The sequence below is a fragment of the Anomaloglossus baeobatrachus genome, chromosome 2 (assembly GCF_048569485.1).
Source record: "Anomaloglossus baeobatrachus isolate aAnoBae1 chromosome 2, aAnoBae1.hap1, whole genome shotgun sequence".
Taxonomy (NCBI): domain Eukaryota; kingdom Metazoa; phylum Chordata; class Amphibia; order Anura; family Aromobatidae; genus Anomaloglossus; species Anomaloglossus baeobatrachus.
This window is the reverse complement of record NC_134354.1, coordinates 36835022-36854264: the sequence shown is the minus strand read 5'-3', so window position 1 is coordinate 36854264 and position 19243 is coordinate 36835022. Positions and strand designations below refer to the sequence as shown.

Sequence of the window (19243 nt, the reverse complement as noted above, 5' to 3'; positions counted from 1 at the left end):
CGGGTGGATCATCAACTTCTCAAAGTCAAATCTGTCACCGACCCAATCGCTAACGTATCTTGGCATGGAGTTTCATACTCTCTCAGCGATAGTGAAGCTTCCGCTGGACAAGCAGAGGTCACTACAGACTGGGGTGCAGGCTCTCCTTCAAAGTCAGTCGCACTCCTTAAGACGCCTCATGCACTTCCTCGGGAAGATGGTGGCGGCAATGGAGGCGGTTCCGTTTGCGCAGTTTCATCTGCGCCCACTTCAATGGGACATTCTCCGCCAATGGGACGGGAAGTCAACATCCCTGGACAGGAAAGTCTCCCTTTCCCAGACGGCCAAAGACTCTCTGCAGTGGTGGCTTCTTCCCACCTCATTATCACAGGGAAGATCCTTCCTACCTCCGTCCTGGGCGGTGGTCACGACGGACGCGAGTCTCTCAGGGTGGGGAGCAGTTTTTCTCCACCACAGGGCTCAGGGTACGTGGACTCAGCAGGAGTCCACCCTTCCGATCAATGTTCTGGAGATCAGAGCAGTGTATCTTGCCCTACTAGCCTTCCAGCAGTGGCTGGAAGGAAAGCAGATCCGAATTCAGTCGGACAACTCCACAGCGGTGGCATACATCAACCACCAAGGGGGGACTCGCAGTCGGCAAGCCTTCCAGGAAGTCCGGCGGATCCTGATGTGGGTGGAAGCCACGGCCTCCACCATATCCGCAGTTCACATCCCCGGCGTAGAAAACTGGGAAGCAGACTTCCTCAGTCGCCAGGGCATGGACGCAGGGGAATGGTCCCTTCACCCGGAAGTGTTTCAGGAAATCTGTCGCCGCTGGCGAAGGCCGGACGTCGATCTAATGGCGTCCCGGCACAACAACAAGGTCCCGACCTTCATGGCACGGTCTCGCGATCACAGAGCTCTGGCGGCAGACGCCTTAGTGCAAGATTGGTCGCAGTTCCGGCTCCCTTATGTGTTTCCACCTCTGGCACTCTTGCCCAGGGTGCTACGCAAGATCAGATCCGACTGCAGCCGCGTCATACTCGTCGCCCCAGACTGGCCAAGGAGGGTGTGGTATCCGGATCTGTGGCGTCTCACGGTCGGCCAACCGTGGGCACTACCAGACCGACCAGACTTACTGTCCCAAGGGCCGTTTTTCCATCGGAATTCCGCGGCCCTGAACCTGACTGTGTGGCCATTGAGTCCTGGATCCTAGCGTCTTCAGGATTATCCCAAGGGGTCGTTGCCACCATGAGACAGGCTAGGAAGCCCACGTCCGCTAAGATCTACCACAGAACGTGGAGGATATTCTTATCCTGGTGCTCTGCTCAGGGAGTGTCTCCCTGGCCATTTGCATTGCCTACCTTTCTTTCTTTCCTACAATCTGGGTTAGAAAAAGGTTTGTCGCTCGGCTCCCTTAAGGGGCAAGTCTCGGCGCTATCCGTCTTTTTTCAGAAGCGTCTAGCACGACTCTCTAAGGTGCGCACGTTCCTGCAGGGGGTTTGTCATATCGTACCCCCGTACAAGCGACCATTAGATCCATGGGACCTGAACAGGGTGCTGGTTGCCCTCCAGAAGCCGCCCTTCGAGCCTCTGAGGGAGGTTTCACTTTCTAGACTGTCACAGAAAGTGGCTTTTCTGGTAGCGATCACATCTCTTCGGAGAGTGTCTGAGCTAGCAGCGCTGTCATCCAAGGCTCCCTTCCTGGTCTTCCACCAGGACAAGGTAGTGCTGCGCCCCATTCAGGAGTTTCTCCCTAAGGTGGTATCCTCTTTTCATCTTAATCAGGATATCTCTTTGCCTTCTTTTTGTCCTCATGCAGTTCATCGGTATGAGAAGGATTTACATTTGTTAGATCTGGTGCGAGCACTCAGAATCTACATTTCCCGCACGGCGCCCCTGCCCCGTTCGGATACACTCTTTGTCCTTGTCGCTGGTAAGCGCAAGGGGTCGCAGGCTTCTAAGGCCACCCTGGCTCGATGGATCAAAGAACCAATTCTTGAGGCCTACCGTTCTGCTGGGCTTCCGGTTCCATCAGGGCTGAAGGCCCATTCTACCAGAGCCGTGGGTGCGTCCTGGGCATTGCGTCACCAGGCTACGGATCAACAGGTGTGCCAGGCAGCTACCTGGTCGAGTCTGCACACTTTCACCAAACATTATCAGGTGCATACCTATGCTTCGGCGGACGCCAGCCTAGGTAGAAGAGTCCTGCAGGCGGCAGTTGCCTACCCGTAGGGGAGGGCTGTCTTTGCAGCTCTAACATGAGGTATTTCTTTACCCACCCAGGGACAGCTTTTGGACGTCCCAATCGTCTGGGTCTCCCAATGGAGCGCCGAAGAAGGGAATTTTGTTACTTACCGTAAATTCCTTTTCTTCTAGCTCCTATTGGGAGACCCAGCACCCGCCCTGTTGTCCTTCGGGATTTTTGGTTGTTTTTCGGGTACACATGTTGTTCATGTTGAATGGTTTTCAGTTCTCCGAGGTTATTTCGGAGGGAATTTGTTTAAACCAGTTATTGGCTTTCCTCCTTCTTGCTTTTGCACTAAAACTGGTGAGCCAGTGATCCCACTGGGGGTGTATAGCCAGAAGGGGAGGGGCCTTACACTTTTTAGTGTAATTGCTTTGTGTGGCCTCCGGAGGCAGTGCTATACACCCCAATCGTCTGGGTCTCCCAATAGGAGCTAGAAGGAATTTACGGTAAGTAACAAAATTCCCTTCTTTGATCACATGATACTTTTTATACATGTTGTCCTACTCCAAGCTGTATAGGCTGAGAGCCAACTACCAATTAAGTAAATCAGGTGATGTACAGCTCTGTAATGAGGAGGGGTGTGGTGTAATGACATCAACACCCTATATAAGGGGTGCTTAATTATTAGGCAACTTCCTTTACTTTGGCAAAATGGGTCAGAAGAGAGATTTGATGGGCTCTGAAAAGTCCAAAATTGTGAGATGTCTTGCAGAGGGATGCAGCAGTCTTGAAATTGTCAAACGTTTGAAGCATGATCACCGAACAATCAAGCGTATCATGGCAAATAGCCAACAGGGTTGCAAGAAGCGTGTTAGGCAAAACAAAGGCGCAAAATAACTGCCCATGAATTGAGGAAAGTCAAGCATAAAGCTGCCAAGATGCCATTTGCCTCCAGTTTGGCCATATTTCAGAGCTGCAGCGTTACTGGAGTATCAAAAAGCACAAGGTGTGCCATACTCAGGGACATGGCCAAGGTAAGGAAGGATGAAAAACCACCACCTTTGAACAAGAAACCGAAGATAAAACGTCAAGACTGGGCCAAGAAATATCTTGAGACTGATTTTTCAAAGGTTTTATTGGCTAATGAAATGAGAGTGACTCTTGATGGGCCAGATGGATGGGCCAGAGGCTGGATCAGCAAAGGGCAGAGAGCTCCACTCCGACTCAGACGCCAGCAAGGTGGAGGTGGGGTACTGATATGGGCTGGTATCATCAAAGATGAACTTGTGAGACCTTTTCGGGTTTAGGATTGAGTGAAGCTCAACTCACAGACCTACTGCCAGTTTTTGGAAAGCCACTTCTTCAAGCAGTGGTACAGGAAGAAGTCTGTATCATTCAAGGAAAACATGATTTTCATGCAGGACAATGCTCCATCACATGCATCCAACTACTCCACAGCATGGCTGGCCAGTAAAGGTCTAAAAGATGAAAAAATAATGACATGGCCCCCTTATTCACCTGATCTGAACCCCATAGAGAACCTGTGGTCCCTCATAAAATGTGAGATCTACAGGGAGGGAAAACAGTATACCTCTCAGAACAGTGTCTGGGAGGCTGTGGTGGCTGCTGCACGCAATGTTGATCGTAAACATATCAAGAAACTGACAGAATCTATGGATGGTAGGCTGTTGAGTGTCATCAGAAAGAAAGGTGGCTATATTGGTCACTAATATTTTGGGGTTTTGTATTTGCATGTCAGTAATGTTTTATTTCTAAATTTTTTGTGCAGTTATATTGGTTTACCTGGTGAAAATAAACAAGTGAGATGGGAATATATTTGGTTTATATTAAGTTGCCTAATAATTCTGCACAGTAATAGTTACCTGCACAAACAGATATCCTCCTCAGATAGCCAAATCTAAAAAAAAAAACACTCCAACTTCCAAAAATATTAAGCTTTGATATTTATGAGTCTTTTGGGTTGATTGAGAACATAGTTGTTGATCAATAATGAAAAAAATCCTCTAAAATACAACTTGCCTAATAATTCTACACACGGTGTAATCATACAGCTCTGGTCTACCCTCCAGCATGATTAGAATGTGTTGGGAGATTAGATACAGATGACTCCGCATCTTTCAAATAAAGTATTTGAGGTGGAAAGGCCAGCACAGTTTAGTTTAGTCACATTATAAATCTTTTTCAAATGTTCTCTCCTATCACTGTCAGTTCTTCTGTACTGCCTCTCACTTACACTTTCTGTCCAGAGTCACACATATGTCTGTTCTTTTCAAAGCAACCTTTGAGCACAACAGACATAACTATGATTATTGACTCCTCTCTGGACAGGGGAGGAGTAGTACAGCAGAGCTGACAGTGTTAGGAGAGGAGGAGATCTGATTTGTACAGTGAAGCAGCTAAATTCAGCTGTGCTGTCCCATCCCTCACAGGGACCTTATTGTAAAGGTGTGAGTCATCGCCCAGCACTTCCTAATCATGCAGGAGGTCAGACCAGGAGATCAGAGCTGTATCATTACATCTCACACAGTGAGAAATCTGCTCCAAGTTATGGTGGGGGCAGTGATTGCTGCTGCCGTGTAGTCTTATCTAACAGTACATAACATGACGCTTCTCTATTACGTGCATCTTCCAGATCGAGCAGTTACAGCAGGAGAAGAAGCAACTGGAGGCTGAGAATAAACAACTCAAGATGGAAATACAGAAACTGAAAGCAGCCACTAGTGAGAGTAACGCCTCCATAAGTGAACTCGGAGAAGAAAGGTATAGTAGTGTCAGCTGTACTGCTGCATCTCAAATGGAATATAGGCCGTATCCCAGTATAACAATGGAATATCTGCTGTATATATATTAGTATCTCAGTATGGTAAATCAATAAGGGCTGTAGTAGTACTGGCATCTATTTGCAGGACTTTGAGGTTGTATGAGATTAGCAGCAGTGCTAGTCTTGACCAGTGGTTGTGTCTGGTATTGCAACTTAGTCGGATTTTAGTGTATCTTTGTGAGCTGCAATACCCGACACAGCCTGTAATAAATTAGCCATATTCTTCAAATCTCATAGAGCCCACTGGTGCCAAATGTAGTTTTCACACTTTGTTGGGTTTTTTGGTCCTCTTCTTCTAACTTTTACTGATTGAAAAAGGAACAGAGGTGCAGACTCTCTACCGAACAGTAGCACTTGCCCGTCCTGGACCATCCAGTGCATGCATAGTGAAGGGTGGAGATTTGGCCTCAGCTCCTTCTGTGCCCTGTACATCTGCACGATGCCTCTGGCAGTGGCTTGAAGTGCCTTACTCTGCCTGGGTGTTGTCAATCCAACTGGGAGAGGTGCTGGCTAGATTGACTGACTGTTCGAGCGACTCCACCCACCTGACTTCACTGCCGTTTCAATCTCAGGCCCCCAAGAACACCTTGGCAAACAGCTGAATTTCCCAAAACTGCTGTTTTCAAATTTCACCTCAGCTGTCTCCCCCGAGAGTACACAAAGGGGTCTTCAGGGTCACCGAGTCGGAGTCCAAGTCATATCTGCGCAGATGTATGTATGAGGAAAAATGACCACACAAAGACGTGTCTCTATCCGGGAGAAGCTCAAAGTTCTTCTAACCCGTATATTCTAAAATCCACACAGTTATTCAGTTCAACATTGTCCCTGATTGGTCAGAGATAAACAGCAGAGTCTATATAGTATGTCATCAGCCTGTTACTGGCTTCCTAATACCAGTTCAAACCAGCTACTGCATACTTCTTTGTTCATTGTACATTTTGGCTTCATTATCTTTAACACCTTGCTGACCGTACATCTTAGCTGGTGAGCATCAACGGATTATAAATTCTCTCAGTATATTATGAATACTTGCATTGTTCAGCCTAGTATAATTTGTTTCAATGACACATTCCAAAGGCGCATCCTGGTATGTACATCAGCATCTGAACAATAATCATACAAACACAGATGATCTTATTATATGGACAATTGATTCATAGCCTGGATCTTCACAGTCCCCCCTTAATAAGATTATCTGTGTACCTTCATCTTAAATTTAGAGGTTTCCTAGGGAATTTTACATCCCATTCTACAATATAAAGATACGTGCTAGGCATGCTCTCGGACCCTATACTCGCGTGGGGCCCCCTTGGGACTCCAATTACATTTATATATACGTGGGGGTTTTCCAATAGGTCATTATTTGACACAGCTCTATGGGCTCTGGCTCCACCCTTGGATACCTACAGTGCTGGCCAACAAAAGTATTGGCACCCCTGCAATTCTGTCGGATAATACTCCGTTTCTTCTTGAAAATGATTGCAATCACATTCTTTGGTATTATCTTCTTTTAATTTGTCTTCAATGAAAAAGAAAAAAAAAATTGTAATAAAGCCAAATTGGATATAATTTCACACCAAACATAAAAAAGGGGGTGGACAAAGTCTTGGCACTATTTGAAAAATCATGTGATGCGTCTCTAATTTCTGTAATTAACAGCACCTGTAACTTACCTGTGGCACCTAACAGGTGTTGGCAATAACTAAATCACACTTGCAGCCAGTTGACATGGATTAAAGTTGACTCAACCTGTGTCCTTGTGTGTACCACATTGAGCATGGAGAAAAGAAAGAAGACCAAAGAACTGTCTGAGGACTTGAGAATCCAAATTGTGAGGAAGCATGAGCAATCTCAAGGCTACAAGTCCATCTCTAAAGACCTGAAAGTTCCTGTGTCTACTGTGCGCAGTGTCATCAAGAAGTTTAAAGCCCATGGCACTGTGGCTAACCTCCCTAGATGTGGAAGGAAAAGAAAAATTGACGAGAGATTTCAACGCAAGATTGTGCGGATGGTGGATAAAGAACCTCGACTAACATCCAAACAAGTTCAAGCTGCCCTGCAGTCCGAGGGCACAACAGTGTCAACCTGTACTATCCATCGGCGTTTGAATGAAAAGGGACTGTATGGTAGGATACCCAGGAAGACCCCACTTCTTACCCCGAGACATAAAAAAGCCAGGCTGGAGTTTGCCAAAACCTACCTGAGAAAGCCTAAAACGTTTTGGAAGAATGTTCTCTGGTCAGATGAGACAAAAGTAGAGCTTTTTGGGAAAAGCCATCAACATAGAGTTTACAGGAAAAAAAAAAAAAGAGGCATTCAAAGAAAAGAACACTGTCCCTACAGTCAAACATGGCGGAGGTTCCCTGATATTTTGGGCTTGCTTTGCTGCCTCTGACACTGGACTGCTTGACCGTGTGCATGGCATTATGAAGTCTGAAGACTACCAACAAATTTTGCAGCATAATGTAGGGCCCAGTGTGAGAAAGCTGGGTCTTCCAGCAGGACAATGACCCAAAACACACTTCAAAAAGCACTAGAAAATGGTTTGAGAGAAAGCACTGGAGACTACTAAAGTGGCCAGCAATGAGTCCAGACCTGAATCCCATAGAACACCTGTGGAGAGATCTCAAAATGGCAGTTTGGAGAAGGCCCCCTTCAAATCTCAGGGACCTGGAGCAGTTTGGCAAAGAAGAATGATCTAAAATTCCAGCAGAGCATTGTAAGAAACTCATTGATGGTTACCGGAAGCGGTTGTTCGCAGTTCTTTAGGCTAAAGGTTGTGCAACCAAGTATTAGGCTAAGGGTGCCAATACTCTTGTCTGATCATTTCACTCAAAACTCCAAAAATTGGCCAATGATTTGATTTTTGTTTCATTCTATTTTGTGTTTTTTTCATTGCAAGCAAAATAAATTAAGATGATAATACCAAAGAATTTGTGATTGCAATCATTTTCAAGAAGAAACTGATTATTATCTGACAGAATTGCAGGGGTGCCAATACTTTTGGCCAGCACTGTATTTTATCTGTTTCAGGGTAACTATGACTTACAGGGGCTATTAGGATTGGCGTTATTACTTTAATTTTCACATCGTTCTGACCAAGGAAGGTTGAATCTAGATCGTATCTTGAGATAAGCACATAACCAAAAAAAAAACATTTGCTACAGATTGTCTGTGGTTCTTTTTTTCTGGAGAAGGAGGATACTTGGTCGGTGCTAGTCCATCCAGGGCCAACACGTGAATCTTGGTGATCTGCTCTTGATAAAGAGCCAAAGCGTGATGAGGCATCATGTGAACAGTTTGTGACACTGACTGAGAGAAACCTTCTGAGATAATGGGTGGAATGGCAACCGCTCTCTCAGTTGTTTCAGGTCCATTGGTTTCTGAGGCAAAATGTTAACTCGTGTGTCACTGCTAGTGCTCAGCAGACTGGACTGGGGAGACAACAGCCTGATGGGATGGGCTCTACCAAAACGTTTCCCGAGATTAGAGAGTCCACAGCTAGCATTTTGTATTAAGGAAAATCACTGAATATATTCATATGAGTTATGAGAACAATTACCAAAAAACGAGCCATCAGGTGGACACGCTGTCAGTATAAATATACTGGCAACCTGTCTGCACTACTCAGAATTAATTATAACAAAGGAGAAATGCGAGTATATGTGCAATTACAAAACTTTTATTAATGAAGATCACACACAATAACACAGCATAATATCACACAATAAAAAAACTACCATGAGATCAAGGGGAGTACAAGATGTGTGAACCAATGGATAGTAATTAATGTATTTCTCCTTTGTTATCTTATCATATGAGTTAGTAGGAAACAAAAAAATTCATAAATATGTTCGGCTACATCAACTAAACCACATATGTGAAATGGCTGAATTAATTATTTCAGGTTACTCAATTTGTACCCTCAACAGTCCCCCCCCCCCCCCCCCCTAAAGACTCTTCTGCCATTTCCGAATACTAAGGATACTGTATTCCCTTAGGAAGAGAGGAAGAAAGATCTGTTGGGAAAACTGCCTGATTGAACGTTGAGGCATGGGTATAGAGGGGAAAAGGTTTTCTTCACCGGTTTGAGACCAATGACTCCTAGGCGAGTACTCACCCCCTGTAGTTGGACTTTCCCATGTCTCAAGGCTCTCCAAGTCCTCTCTTCTAACTGTTTTGGCAATGATGGCCTTAGACTGTACAGGTCTTTTGAAAAGGATAAATACAAGCAAGAAGCAGCTCCGGTGGATCGACCCTTCTGCAATGCGAGGCATATCAATGTTGTCCTGCCGTTGAGCTTCATCGAAATTTCTGTGATTGGAAAAAACTGGATCAGCTCATTTAGTCTTGACTCATGGCTCTTTCTCGCTTGTCCGTTTAAGATCAATCAGTCCCCTGACTGAAAACCATATGCTACTAGCTCTGGATCTGGAATTAGAGAATATACCTGTTTATTACACTATTTAGTCAATCATATAAAAATTGTACATGCCTGTGTAAACCAAAAAACATCCCACAAATAGACCTGTTCATTACTAAAGGGAAACAAAACACGCATTTGGTTCACAACTTGTTAGTTTACCTTTCCATATATATACACTCCTTTTACCTCTGCAAACCCATTTTTTTTTACATAGCACCTCCATCATGTGGATTTTCAGCAATGTCGTTTTCTGCACTGGAATGCCTTTGATCAAACTTGGAAAGAAATTTACACAACACGCACAAACTTGTATAAAACCTGCTCATGATATACATCTATAATCAGTCTGCAGTTTCTGAAATGGGTAGAGCCGGTGCAGGGCGTGTTTCTGCGGACTCTTTATGGTTTTTCTCACATTGTTTTAAGGACGTGTTTTACAAGACTGGGTGAGTCTGCCCACCTGAGTACTGAACCCTGGTGTCACCAAAGCACACACTGATATCTGTCTTTCACAGATTTTAGTCCATGGGTTACCTGGGCCATCAATAAAGAGATCTCATGGCAGAGAAAGCTTACCGCCCTTTATCCACAGACCTTCCTCAGTCAGCTGGCTCCCTGCGTCTCACACTTTATTCCTTGTTGATTCGCTTGTTCCTGTAGGGATTTAAGAACGCAAGGAGTGACAAATGTCACTGACGTGACAGGTGCCACCAAGGTATGGTCCGTCTGCATTGGTAAAGGACTCCTCATCTCCGCACTCCTCACTGCTTCTTGGTCAGCTGCACCTGTGCGAGAATCTCCATCCGATTCAGTCAGCTCAGATCTAGACTTTGTCTTCAGCATACCTAGCTCATTTGACAACAGGAAAGATCTACATCCTACATACACATTTGACCATCTTACCTACTCCTGTTTTACCCATCTAGAGAGGGCAGCAATACATCACTTCATCCTGTACCTATAGGAGGGGAGGGAGTGGTTAAAATTTAGATTACCTCATGTTGTGTAAACTGTAGCATATCCAGTGTAGAATCGACTAGCATCTTGTTCCATCTAGGAAAACATAAACTAAAAATATACATTAGATCATTCTTATAACAGACATTTTTCATAGTAGTCCAGTAAATATGACTGTTGCAAGGGAAGGGCCAGCTTCAAAGCCTGTCTAATATGTCTGCTGCGCCCTCTACTGCTGGAGAAATATGATAGCTAACGTCTTCCCCCCCCCTCTTTTTTTTGTGTACTAATCTAGCAAGATTTACAGTAACTATTACTCTCTAAAAGAAAACTAAGACAGCAGACAAATATACTATAAAACGCAATCAAAACAAACACTGGATATAACCCATGTCTCTGCAACAATATACACTGCTGGGGTACTTTGGAACCTTACAGTATATACGAACCGTATTGTTTATTGTATCTATAAAAGAAAGGAAAACCAATTAGTAAAATACTGTCAGTTTGTATGCAGAGACACAAAATAAAAATATAGCCATAAGAACAAAATAACTAATTTGCATAGCTCAAGAAATCTAATTTTCCCTGCAAAGTTAATATAATTATTCAGGTATGAGCAGGATACTATTGATAATTGCTTGTGAAATCTTGAACTCTAAGGGTTAAACAAGACCCACTTCACCAGTTGGGAGGGGCACATTATACTTATTAGTACAGAGTGAGACACAAGCAGCCCTGCAAATTTTATTCTCCATAATTCACATCTCTGCTGGAACTATTTTTTTTTTTTCCCTTCTGCAACTTCTTATGAGCTGCCTAGCCCCCCCTTTCCAAAAGTGAGGGCAGTCTCTGCTACAGCATTCCTCTGTTACAATGTACTCCCACACATCCCTGCGGGCATACATAGCCCCCACTTCTCCTTCCACCTTGTAACACCATTTGCCGTGCCAGTCCCTCAGCATGATACAAATCCGAATTAGCTGGGTTAACATACACCCCTGTCTCCTGTGTGAACAAATCTCCCGTACTTATCCTGAACAAAACCTGAGCCCCCGAGGACGTAGTGAGTGTCTGGGCATATTGTGGACTGAAAACCTGTATACGGGTCCGGGACCGCTCGGAGTAGGGCTCACTATATGCCCTGAAATAAGCAGGGGAGTGGGGGATTAGCAGGAGCCAGAGTCAGGGTACGTGGTGTCAGAATGGCTGGGAGGGAAAGGGACGGCATTACAGGTACAGGAGGGGCTATGGGGAGAGGCGGGGGCGGCAGCTCCTGAATCTGCTCAACTGTTCTCTGTTGTATGGGAGGTACATACTAACCTCCGTCTGTGTTCAGGACAGGGAAAATAGGGGTGAATTTATGGCTATGGCTTGGATCTGGTTGGTGAACTGCACAGTTATTACAAACATCTCTCCAGAGGGGAGGGGAATATTTACAACCGGCTAGATCATATGGGGGTGGTTACTCAGTTGGGGATATGTAGTGGGGAGTGGTTCTACCAGGTGTGGGGTGGGGACATCTGCTAATGCTGGGACAGGGATCAGAGGGGCCGATGTTAGTGGTACTGAAGGATATAGAGGATCTTGGCCAGTGGATGGAACAGCAACATCCATGAGCAGCTCGAACGGGGGATAGAATGGGGATCAGGTTGTGGGGTAGCAACAAAACAACCTGCCGGAGGACCCTCAGATCTCTCCTCAGACTTAGGTAACATATAGTAAAACAACATCTCCCTCCGAGTCTTCATCCTCTAACTCCATGTATCCTTCAGATAGCAATGTCTGCGCTACAGTGCCAAACAACTCAGCATCATCCGACAAGCTTCTGTCTTTCAACTTGCCTTTTTTTTTCTTCAGTGCTGCTGCCCACTGAGATGGCTGTAGCCGACCTCCTCTAGATAAACCTGATACTCTGAAAATCTCCGGGGCATGACACACAGCTATCTTTTTCCCTCTGAACATCATTGCTATCTTGGTGGTGATCGGATTACACTAATTTATGACTATATGGTGCGCGCGACAGTCCGGCCAGCACTGAACGCTCCACCCTATACTAGCCACTCCCTCAGCTACTATAGAAACAAGGGTATCCCGCAAAAGGAGGAGAACGTACAAAAATTTCACATACAAGAATGTCCCGCTCTCCGGACTTGATTAGCTGCACCAATTTATTATCCTAATCCCGATCTTCAATCACAGGTATGTATCCCATGAAAGGAGGACGACGTACAAAAAAATGTATATGCACATGTCAAGGGAGGAATTTGAGTTGAAGACTGCAAATGGAGTCCTCATTTGGGATATCCAGAGACTGTGCCGTATTAGCTATATACCAGTGCCAATATATATATCAATGTATATAAGACAAAGAACACAGACATGCTCTCTACTTGAGTCAGGGATACCAACTGCCTCATTTATTCTGATAGATCCAATTATACAGTAAGCATGAATAACCTTGAAGCTAACCAGGGAGGGCTTCACTCCCAATTTCTCACACTGCCTGCCTCCCGTACATTCCTTATGTGTGAAAGCTACTGATAAGACTTTCGCAGCTTCATATTCTGGCTTCATTATCTTTTGTTAACTCCTTCATGACTATACAACTTTGAATTATACTATGGAATTATGCGATGGCTACATAGACAGATAATTATGCATCTACATTTTGACTACTTACATACACAGATATTCTTATTACGTTAGAACAAACAAGCTATAGGTCAGGCAACTTCCACACACATACAAGAATATCCCAGCCTCCGGACTTGGTCATCTGTACCAATTCAATGTCCTAATCCCTATCTTCGATCGTGGGTGCCCCCCCCACCTCCCATTTCTTTAATTACAGACCGGGTTAGTCTAACTAGCTATATCCAGCCACCATCGTCTTTCCTGCCCTAACAACCGTCCTCTGGATCCCGTGTGACACTCGATCCACACCTCAGGGTTGGGATCGTACTCTGAGCCCCAGCGGGCACCACCCCTGAGTCACAATCAGGTACCTTTTAACACCAATAGGGACACACAGCCCGTCGCCCCCTCCTCTCCAAGAACAACCACATCAGTAGTGAATACACAATATGTAACACTTGCCGAGGTTGTAGGTTATCAGCCTGGTTGGAGCAGAGGGAGATCTCTATCCGTGACGTCCAAAATATCAGTGTGTCCAGGAATGGCGGTGCTTCCTTTTAGGGGCTTCACGTTACGGGCGCCAACTGTCGGGGGAGACCGCTAAGGGGTTTTCAGAGTCATACAGTCGGCGTCCAAATCAAATCTGTGCAGATGTATGTATGAGGAAAAATGACCACACAGGGATGTCTCTATCCGGGAGAAGCTCAAAGTTCTTCTAACCCGTATATTATAAAATACACACAGTTATTCAGTTCAACATTGTCCCTGATTGGTCAGAGATAAACAGCATAGTACGTCATCAGCCTGTTACTGGCTTCCTAATACCAGTTCAAACCAGCTACTGCATACTTCTTTGTTCATTGTACATTTTGGCTTCATTATCTTTGTGAACACCTTGCTGACCATACATCTTAGCTGGTGAGAATCAATGAATTATAAATTCTCTCAGTATATTATGAATACTTGCATTGTTCAGCCTAGCATAATTTGTTTCAATGATACATTCCAAAGGCGCATCCTGGTATGTACATCAGCATCTGAACAATAATCATACAAATAGAGATGATCTTATTATATGGACAATTGATTCATAGCCTGGACCTTCACAGTCCTAGAAGTGGCATATACTGTGTTTCCCCGAGAATAAGATACTGTTTTATATTATTTTTTGCCTCAAAAAATGCGCTAAGGCTTATTTTCAGGGTAGGTCTTATTCTCAGGGAAACACTGTTGCGGGTAAGTTTACCTCTCCTTTCCCAGGAGATTCATACTTAACAGATCCCGGCCGTCTGCATTACCCCCAGGCCCTTCTGCGATCTTCGGCGGGCACTTCCAGCAGGTATGCTCCACATGGTCCTTCTCTGCTTTTGGCCAACACTCACATAAACCAGATCGCGCACATAATCACACATTAGCACACACACCACATCTGGCAATACTGATTGCTTCAGGCCAGCAGGGGAACCTGGGACTCAGTTCAGTGGAACGCATAGAGGACCTGTAGTGGAACACATCAATGTGTTCCACCGCAGGTCATCATGCTCCACTGCAGTGCGTCCCAGGTTCCCCTGCTGGCTGGAAGCAATCGGTATCGCTAGATGTGGTGTGTGGGTGTGCATTCCACCGCAGGTTCTCCTGTTAAGCTTTGGTGAGTATGATTTTAGGGTCTTCTGTCTTCTTTCTTTTGGGGAATCTGCTTTCTACAACCCCTGGCAAACATTATGGACTCACCTGGCTCTGAGGATGTTCATTCAGTTGTTTACACAAGACTAAAGTAATTTCAAATGGCAACTTTCTGGCTTTAAGAAACACTAAAAAAAATCATGAAAACATAATGTGCTAGCCAGTAATGGTTACTTTTCAAGTGTATTTCCTGTTTTGGAGACATTTTGCTTTAAGTTTCCTGTCTTGACACTTTGATGTCTTCCTTGGTCTACCAGTATGTTTTCCTTTAACAACCTTCCCATGTTGTTTGTATTTGGTCCAGATTTTAGACACAGCTGACTGTGAACAACCAACATCTTTTTGCAACATTGCGTGATGATTTACCCTCTTTTAAGAGTTTGATAATTTTCTCCTTTGTTTCAATTGACATCTCTCCTGTTGGAGCCATGATTCATGTCAGTCCACTTGGTACCACAGCTCTCCAAGGTGTGATCACTCCTTTTTAGATGCAGACTAACGAGCAGATCTTATTTGATGCAGATGATAGTTTTGGGAATGAAAATTTACAGGGTGATACCATTATTTTTACCTCAAAATTGAGTGATTCCATAATTTTTCCCCCTGTTTGGTCTTGAAAAGTAACTGTTACTGGCTAGTACATTATGTTTTCATGATTAATTTTTTTTTTTAGTGTTACTTAAAGCCAGAAAGTTGCCATTTGAAATTACTTTTCTTTTGTTTAAAAAAAAGCAGATCACAGACATGGCACAAAACTAAACAACCGAATGAACTTCCTCAGAGCCAGGTGATTCCATAATTTTTTGCCAGGGGTTGTATAATGAAGTGTCCTGCAGTATTCTTTAACTTTTTTTAGATGCATGGAACTGCAACTAGGGCTTATTTTCGGAGGAGGGCTGATATTTGAGCCTTACACTGAGAATGCTGAAAATTCCTGCTAGGTCTTATTTTTGGGTTAGGGCTCATTTTCTAGGAAACACGTTAGTAGCATGTGGGTCATTCACTTGAGTCTGTCATGATAGGAGTCATAATTTTGCAACAGGGTTAACGGAACTTTAATTTTCCTCCATTTTGTTGCATATAGTCCTCCTTACACATTTTTACTCTTCTGCTTTTACAGGACCAAGTTACGGACCCTACGAATTCACGTGGCCCAGTTACTCACCACGTTGATGCCAGACCTGGACTTGGAGCAGGTGGACTATGATGTGGACGTGATCGATGAGATTTTAGTCCAAGTACTGGAACAGGCAGAGAAACAAGCCAACGGCCACGAATAACATTAAGGATGTCGGGGGAAAGTTTTATCTCAAACTTTATTTAAATGTTACGATGAACACAACAATGGCCGCCGCAGAGAATCAGACTTTCCAGCGTTCCTGGACTCTTGCGACAGACGACAGATACCACATGTCCAGTTGATCTGTTTTCTCAAGAGTAGATTTATGCACAAGGCGGATACCTCAGTTTTTCTACAGATTTTCCTAATTATATAATACCCTGCTGTATTTTTCATACGGAAATTGCCAAAACCGAGCTAAGGGTGAAATGTCAGGAGAAGGGTGATGCCTGCTCTTGCGAATTTTTAATGTTTCGGTGTTTTTGTTTGTTTTTTTTCCCTCATCATGTGCAAAAAGTTTCCCTCTACTTTAAAAGTTACTGGTTTTGGCCCAGTGTGGGGTAATTAAAAAAAAAAAAAAGAAATCAGCATTGCTCCTCCGAACTCCCCACCAAAGTGGGCGCCATGTGGCCACTTTAGCCAATAAACAGCCTCTGATCTGCTGCACCCTTCACATTTCATCTGAGCCGAAAAAGCGGCGAGACACTGGTCATGTGATGCTCCGAGGTGGTGGGAGATTAGAGTAGCTAGCATGGAGCATCGCCAGTCTACGAGGTGAGTAAAGGGTTTTTAGGGGGTGGGGGTTGTTTTGTTTTTTTTATATCAGATCCTGGGCCCATCATTAAAAACTTTTAAATTAGAGGACACTTCCATTAATTGACTAATTTTAATTTTTTTTTTACGAAAATTGTAGACCTCCTGTCACTGAAGAACCACAACTCCCTCCATACACTGTCTGGGAATTTTGGAAGTTTTAACAGCTGGAAAGCCTTAGGTTGAAGACCACGATTCAGGGGTCAAAATTTATAGCCGTCGTCCAGCTGAAGGCTGGACATTATAGTTTTGCCGCAATTGGGCTTACTCCAAGGTTTCTATATGAATTGTGTACCATATTTGTTTTGGACTGTAGGATGTGCCACAGCAGAAACTAGGGGGGAAAAAAACCAACATATTACCTACTAAATAAAACTTCACCAGTGTTTGTGTAAAGACGTGGAGGAGGTCAATACAATTTTTAATGCACTAGGGTAAAATAGGGATGTAAATGTATTGTTTGCGTTTTACTTACACGCTCATACAGCTCTACTTCATATACATACACATGCGCACATACATAGGTTTGCCACATACTTACACCTCTGCTAGATGCACACAGGCACAGGTCGACTACAGCACACACCACTGCTATATCAGCACACACAGCTCAGCTACAGCGCACACCTCTGCTATATCAGCACACACTGTATACATTAACACATATTTCTTTCCAGGCACGTGACCTTCTGCTAGTCAGGACCTGCAGCGTTCGTACAGGCCCTGTTAAGCTTCCTCTCCTGCCCTGCACTGATCTCCAACCTGACCCTGATCAGTGTGGAGACAGATCTGTGCCGCCGCATACTTCTCCTAGTGATCGGGACGAACGCTGCGTCAGCTTACTACCCGATCAGAGGGAACTGGATTATGCGACACACACTTTTTAGCTGGAATTTTTTTTCCCCTGCTAAGAATTGTATTTTATAGTCCAAAAAATCCAGTATTTATTTATAGCAATAATCATTAAAGGATATCTTATACCCTATTTTAAACATATAATAAAAGTATTTTAAGCCCTTGGTGGATTGATAGCGGAGTCTGCAGATCATTACCTGCCTATACAAGTGGAGAGGGTTTTTGGGGAAAAATTAGCAAATCTATAGTTTGTTCATTAGGTAGCAGAAATGCTGCAAATTTTAACCACTGATTTGATCCCATTAATGTTTAAGGGTAAAAAAATACAGCAGCAGCCCAAAAAAAAAAATGCATGAAAAGCTGAGCACATGTGAATATGGCCCAAGAAGAGACTGGATACTAACTGCCCATTAATCCCCCACCGTATGTATATATTGATCCACAGGATAATTGTAATAAGCCGACTTCTAACTATGCAAATGTATTAATATATATTTATTGCAGTAAATGCACTGACGGGAAGTAAGGTAAAATTCCTTTCACAGCAAGTCCTGAATTAGGGAGGGAAATCATGGTACGGATCCTCCTGGACGCTCTAATAATTATATGGCACGATCACTGGTCCTGTCCTTGTTCTCCATATATACATGTGGACGTCACCCACTAATATACAGACTGGATCCACAATAAGTCAAGCGGACCATAGTTAAGTAGGTGTTGGCTTCTATGAGAAGTGCACCTTTTTAGGCATGGTGGGTGGTCCAGGCGGTTGCGCAGCCCATGTGAAGGTCGGCTGTGCCTCAGTGTTATTCCCTCTAGGTTTTTTAGCAGATTGTTTTTTTTCTTGTTTTGTCCAAAATAGCGCCACTCTTATCTGTGGCTGTCCCTGGTACTGCAGCTCAGACCCATTGACGATAATAGGGCTTTCTTCCAATACCAGGCACAGCCCATGCACAAGGCGGTGCTGCTTCCCTTTTCTACGCCCACTTGTCTCCATTGCTGCAGTATCTACAGTACACACACATTGTGAGTTTCTTCTGCTGCAGATAACTTTCTGTATCTCCTGATTGCGCTCTGTCTGACCTGTCATTAATACATTGTCGTGTACAGATATATAACATTTACTTACTGTTTTTACTGCTGTTTCGCCTCCAGGAGCGGCTGTAATGGATGATGGTATTGTCCGTTTCTCTTCATGCTGTTTATAATTCTGAGCTGTTGTTGTGAAATTTACCATTTTTATTAAATACATTTTTGTTTTTATTATGTGCTGATTTTTACATTTTGTTTCTTGCCAGATATGTCATTTAGGACTTTTTGGTGAATGTAATAAAAGCCATACGGGTCATCTAGAAACCAAAGGTTGTCAGAACCTGTTTATCAGCGCATATGCTGACCATACAGGCTGGAAGACTCCTGACGTATACATAAGACGTCATACCATAGGGCTGCATTTACCTAATTGTAATACTGGAGCCCCCACACTGTCCCACTTACTCAACCCAGCAGGGACACCGGTGCCCCCACTTTCTCAGCCACTCTGTGGTCGTCGTCACTGCCTCTTGCTCCCTAGGCCGGTGCTCACCACGCACGTCTTCCAGTAACGCGCTTAGTTAGATTCATGTTTGCTTATTGTCAGGTCCCGTTTTCGGTGCCTGCTGAATCTGTGCCTGTGTTCCATCACCTGTTCTGTGTATCCAACATCTGTGGTCCAGTACCTGTTCTACCTCTACCTGCCAG

The 19243-nt window shown here is 44.2% G+C and overlaps 1 protein-coding gene across 2 annotated transcripts in view; it reads left to right on the top strand.

The window, feature by feature from the left end:
- LOC142290908 (MORC family CW-type zinc finger protein 3-like) overlaps window positions 1-18766 on the top strand; it is a 156823-nt gene extending 138057 nt beyond the window's left edge. For both annotated transcript variants that reach the window (XM_075334988.1, XM_075334989.1), the window contains exons 16-17: window positions 4824-4951; window positions 15836-18766. In XM_075334988.1, coding sequence (XP_075191103.1) covers window positions 4824-4951; window positions 15836-15995 — 288 coding nt within the window. In that variant the 3' untranslated portion in view covers window positions 15996-18766. The remainder of the gene's footprint in view (window positions 1-4823; window positions 4952-15835) is intronic.
- The last annotated feature ends 477 nt before the right edge of the window (window positions 18767-19243 follow it).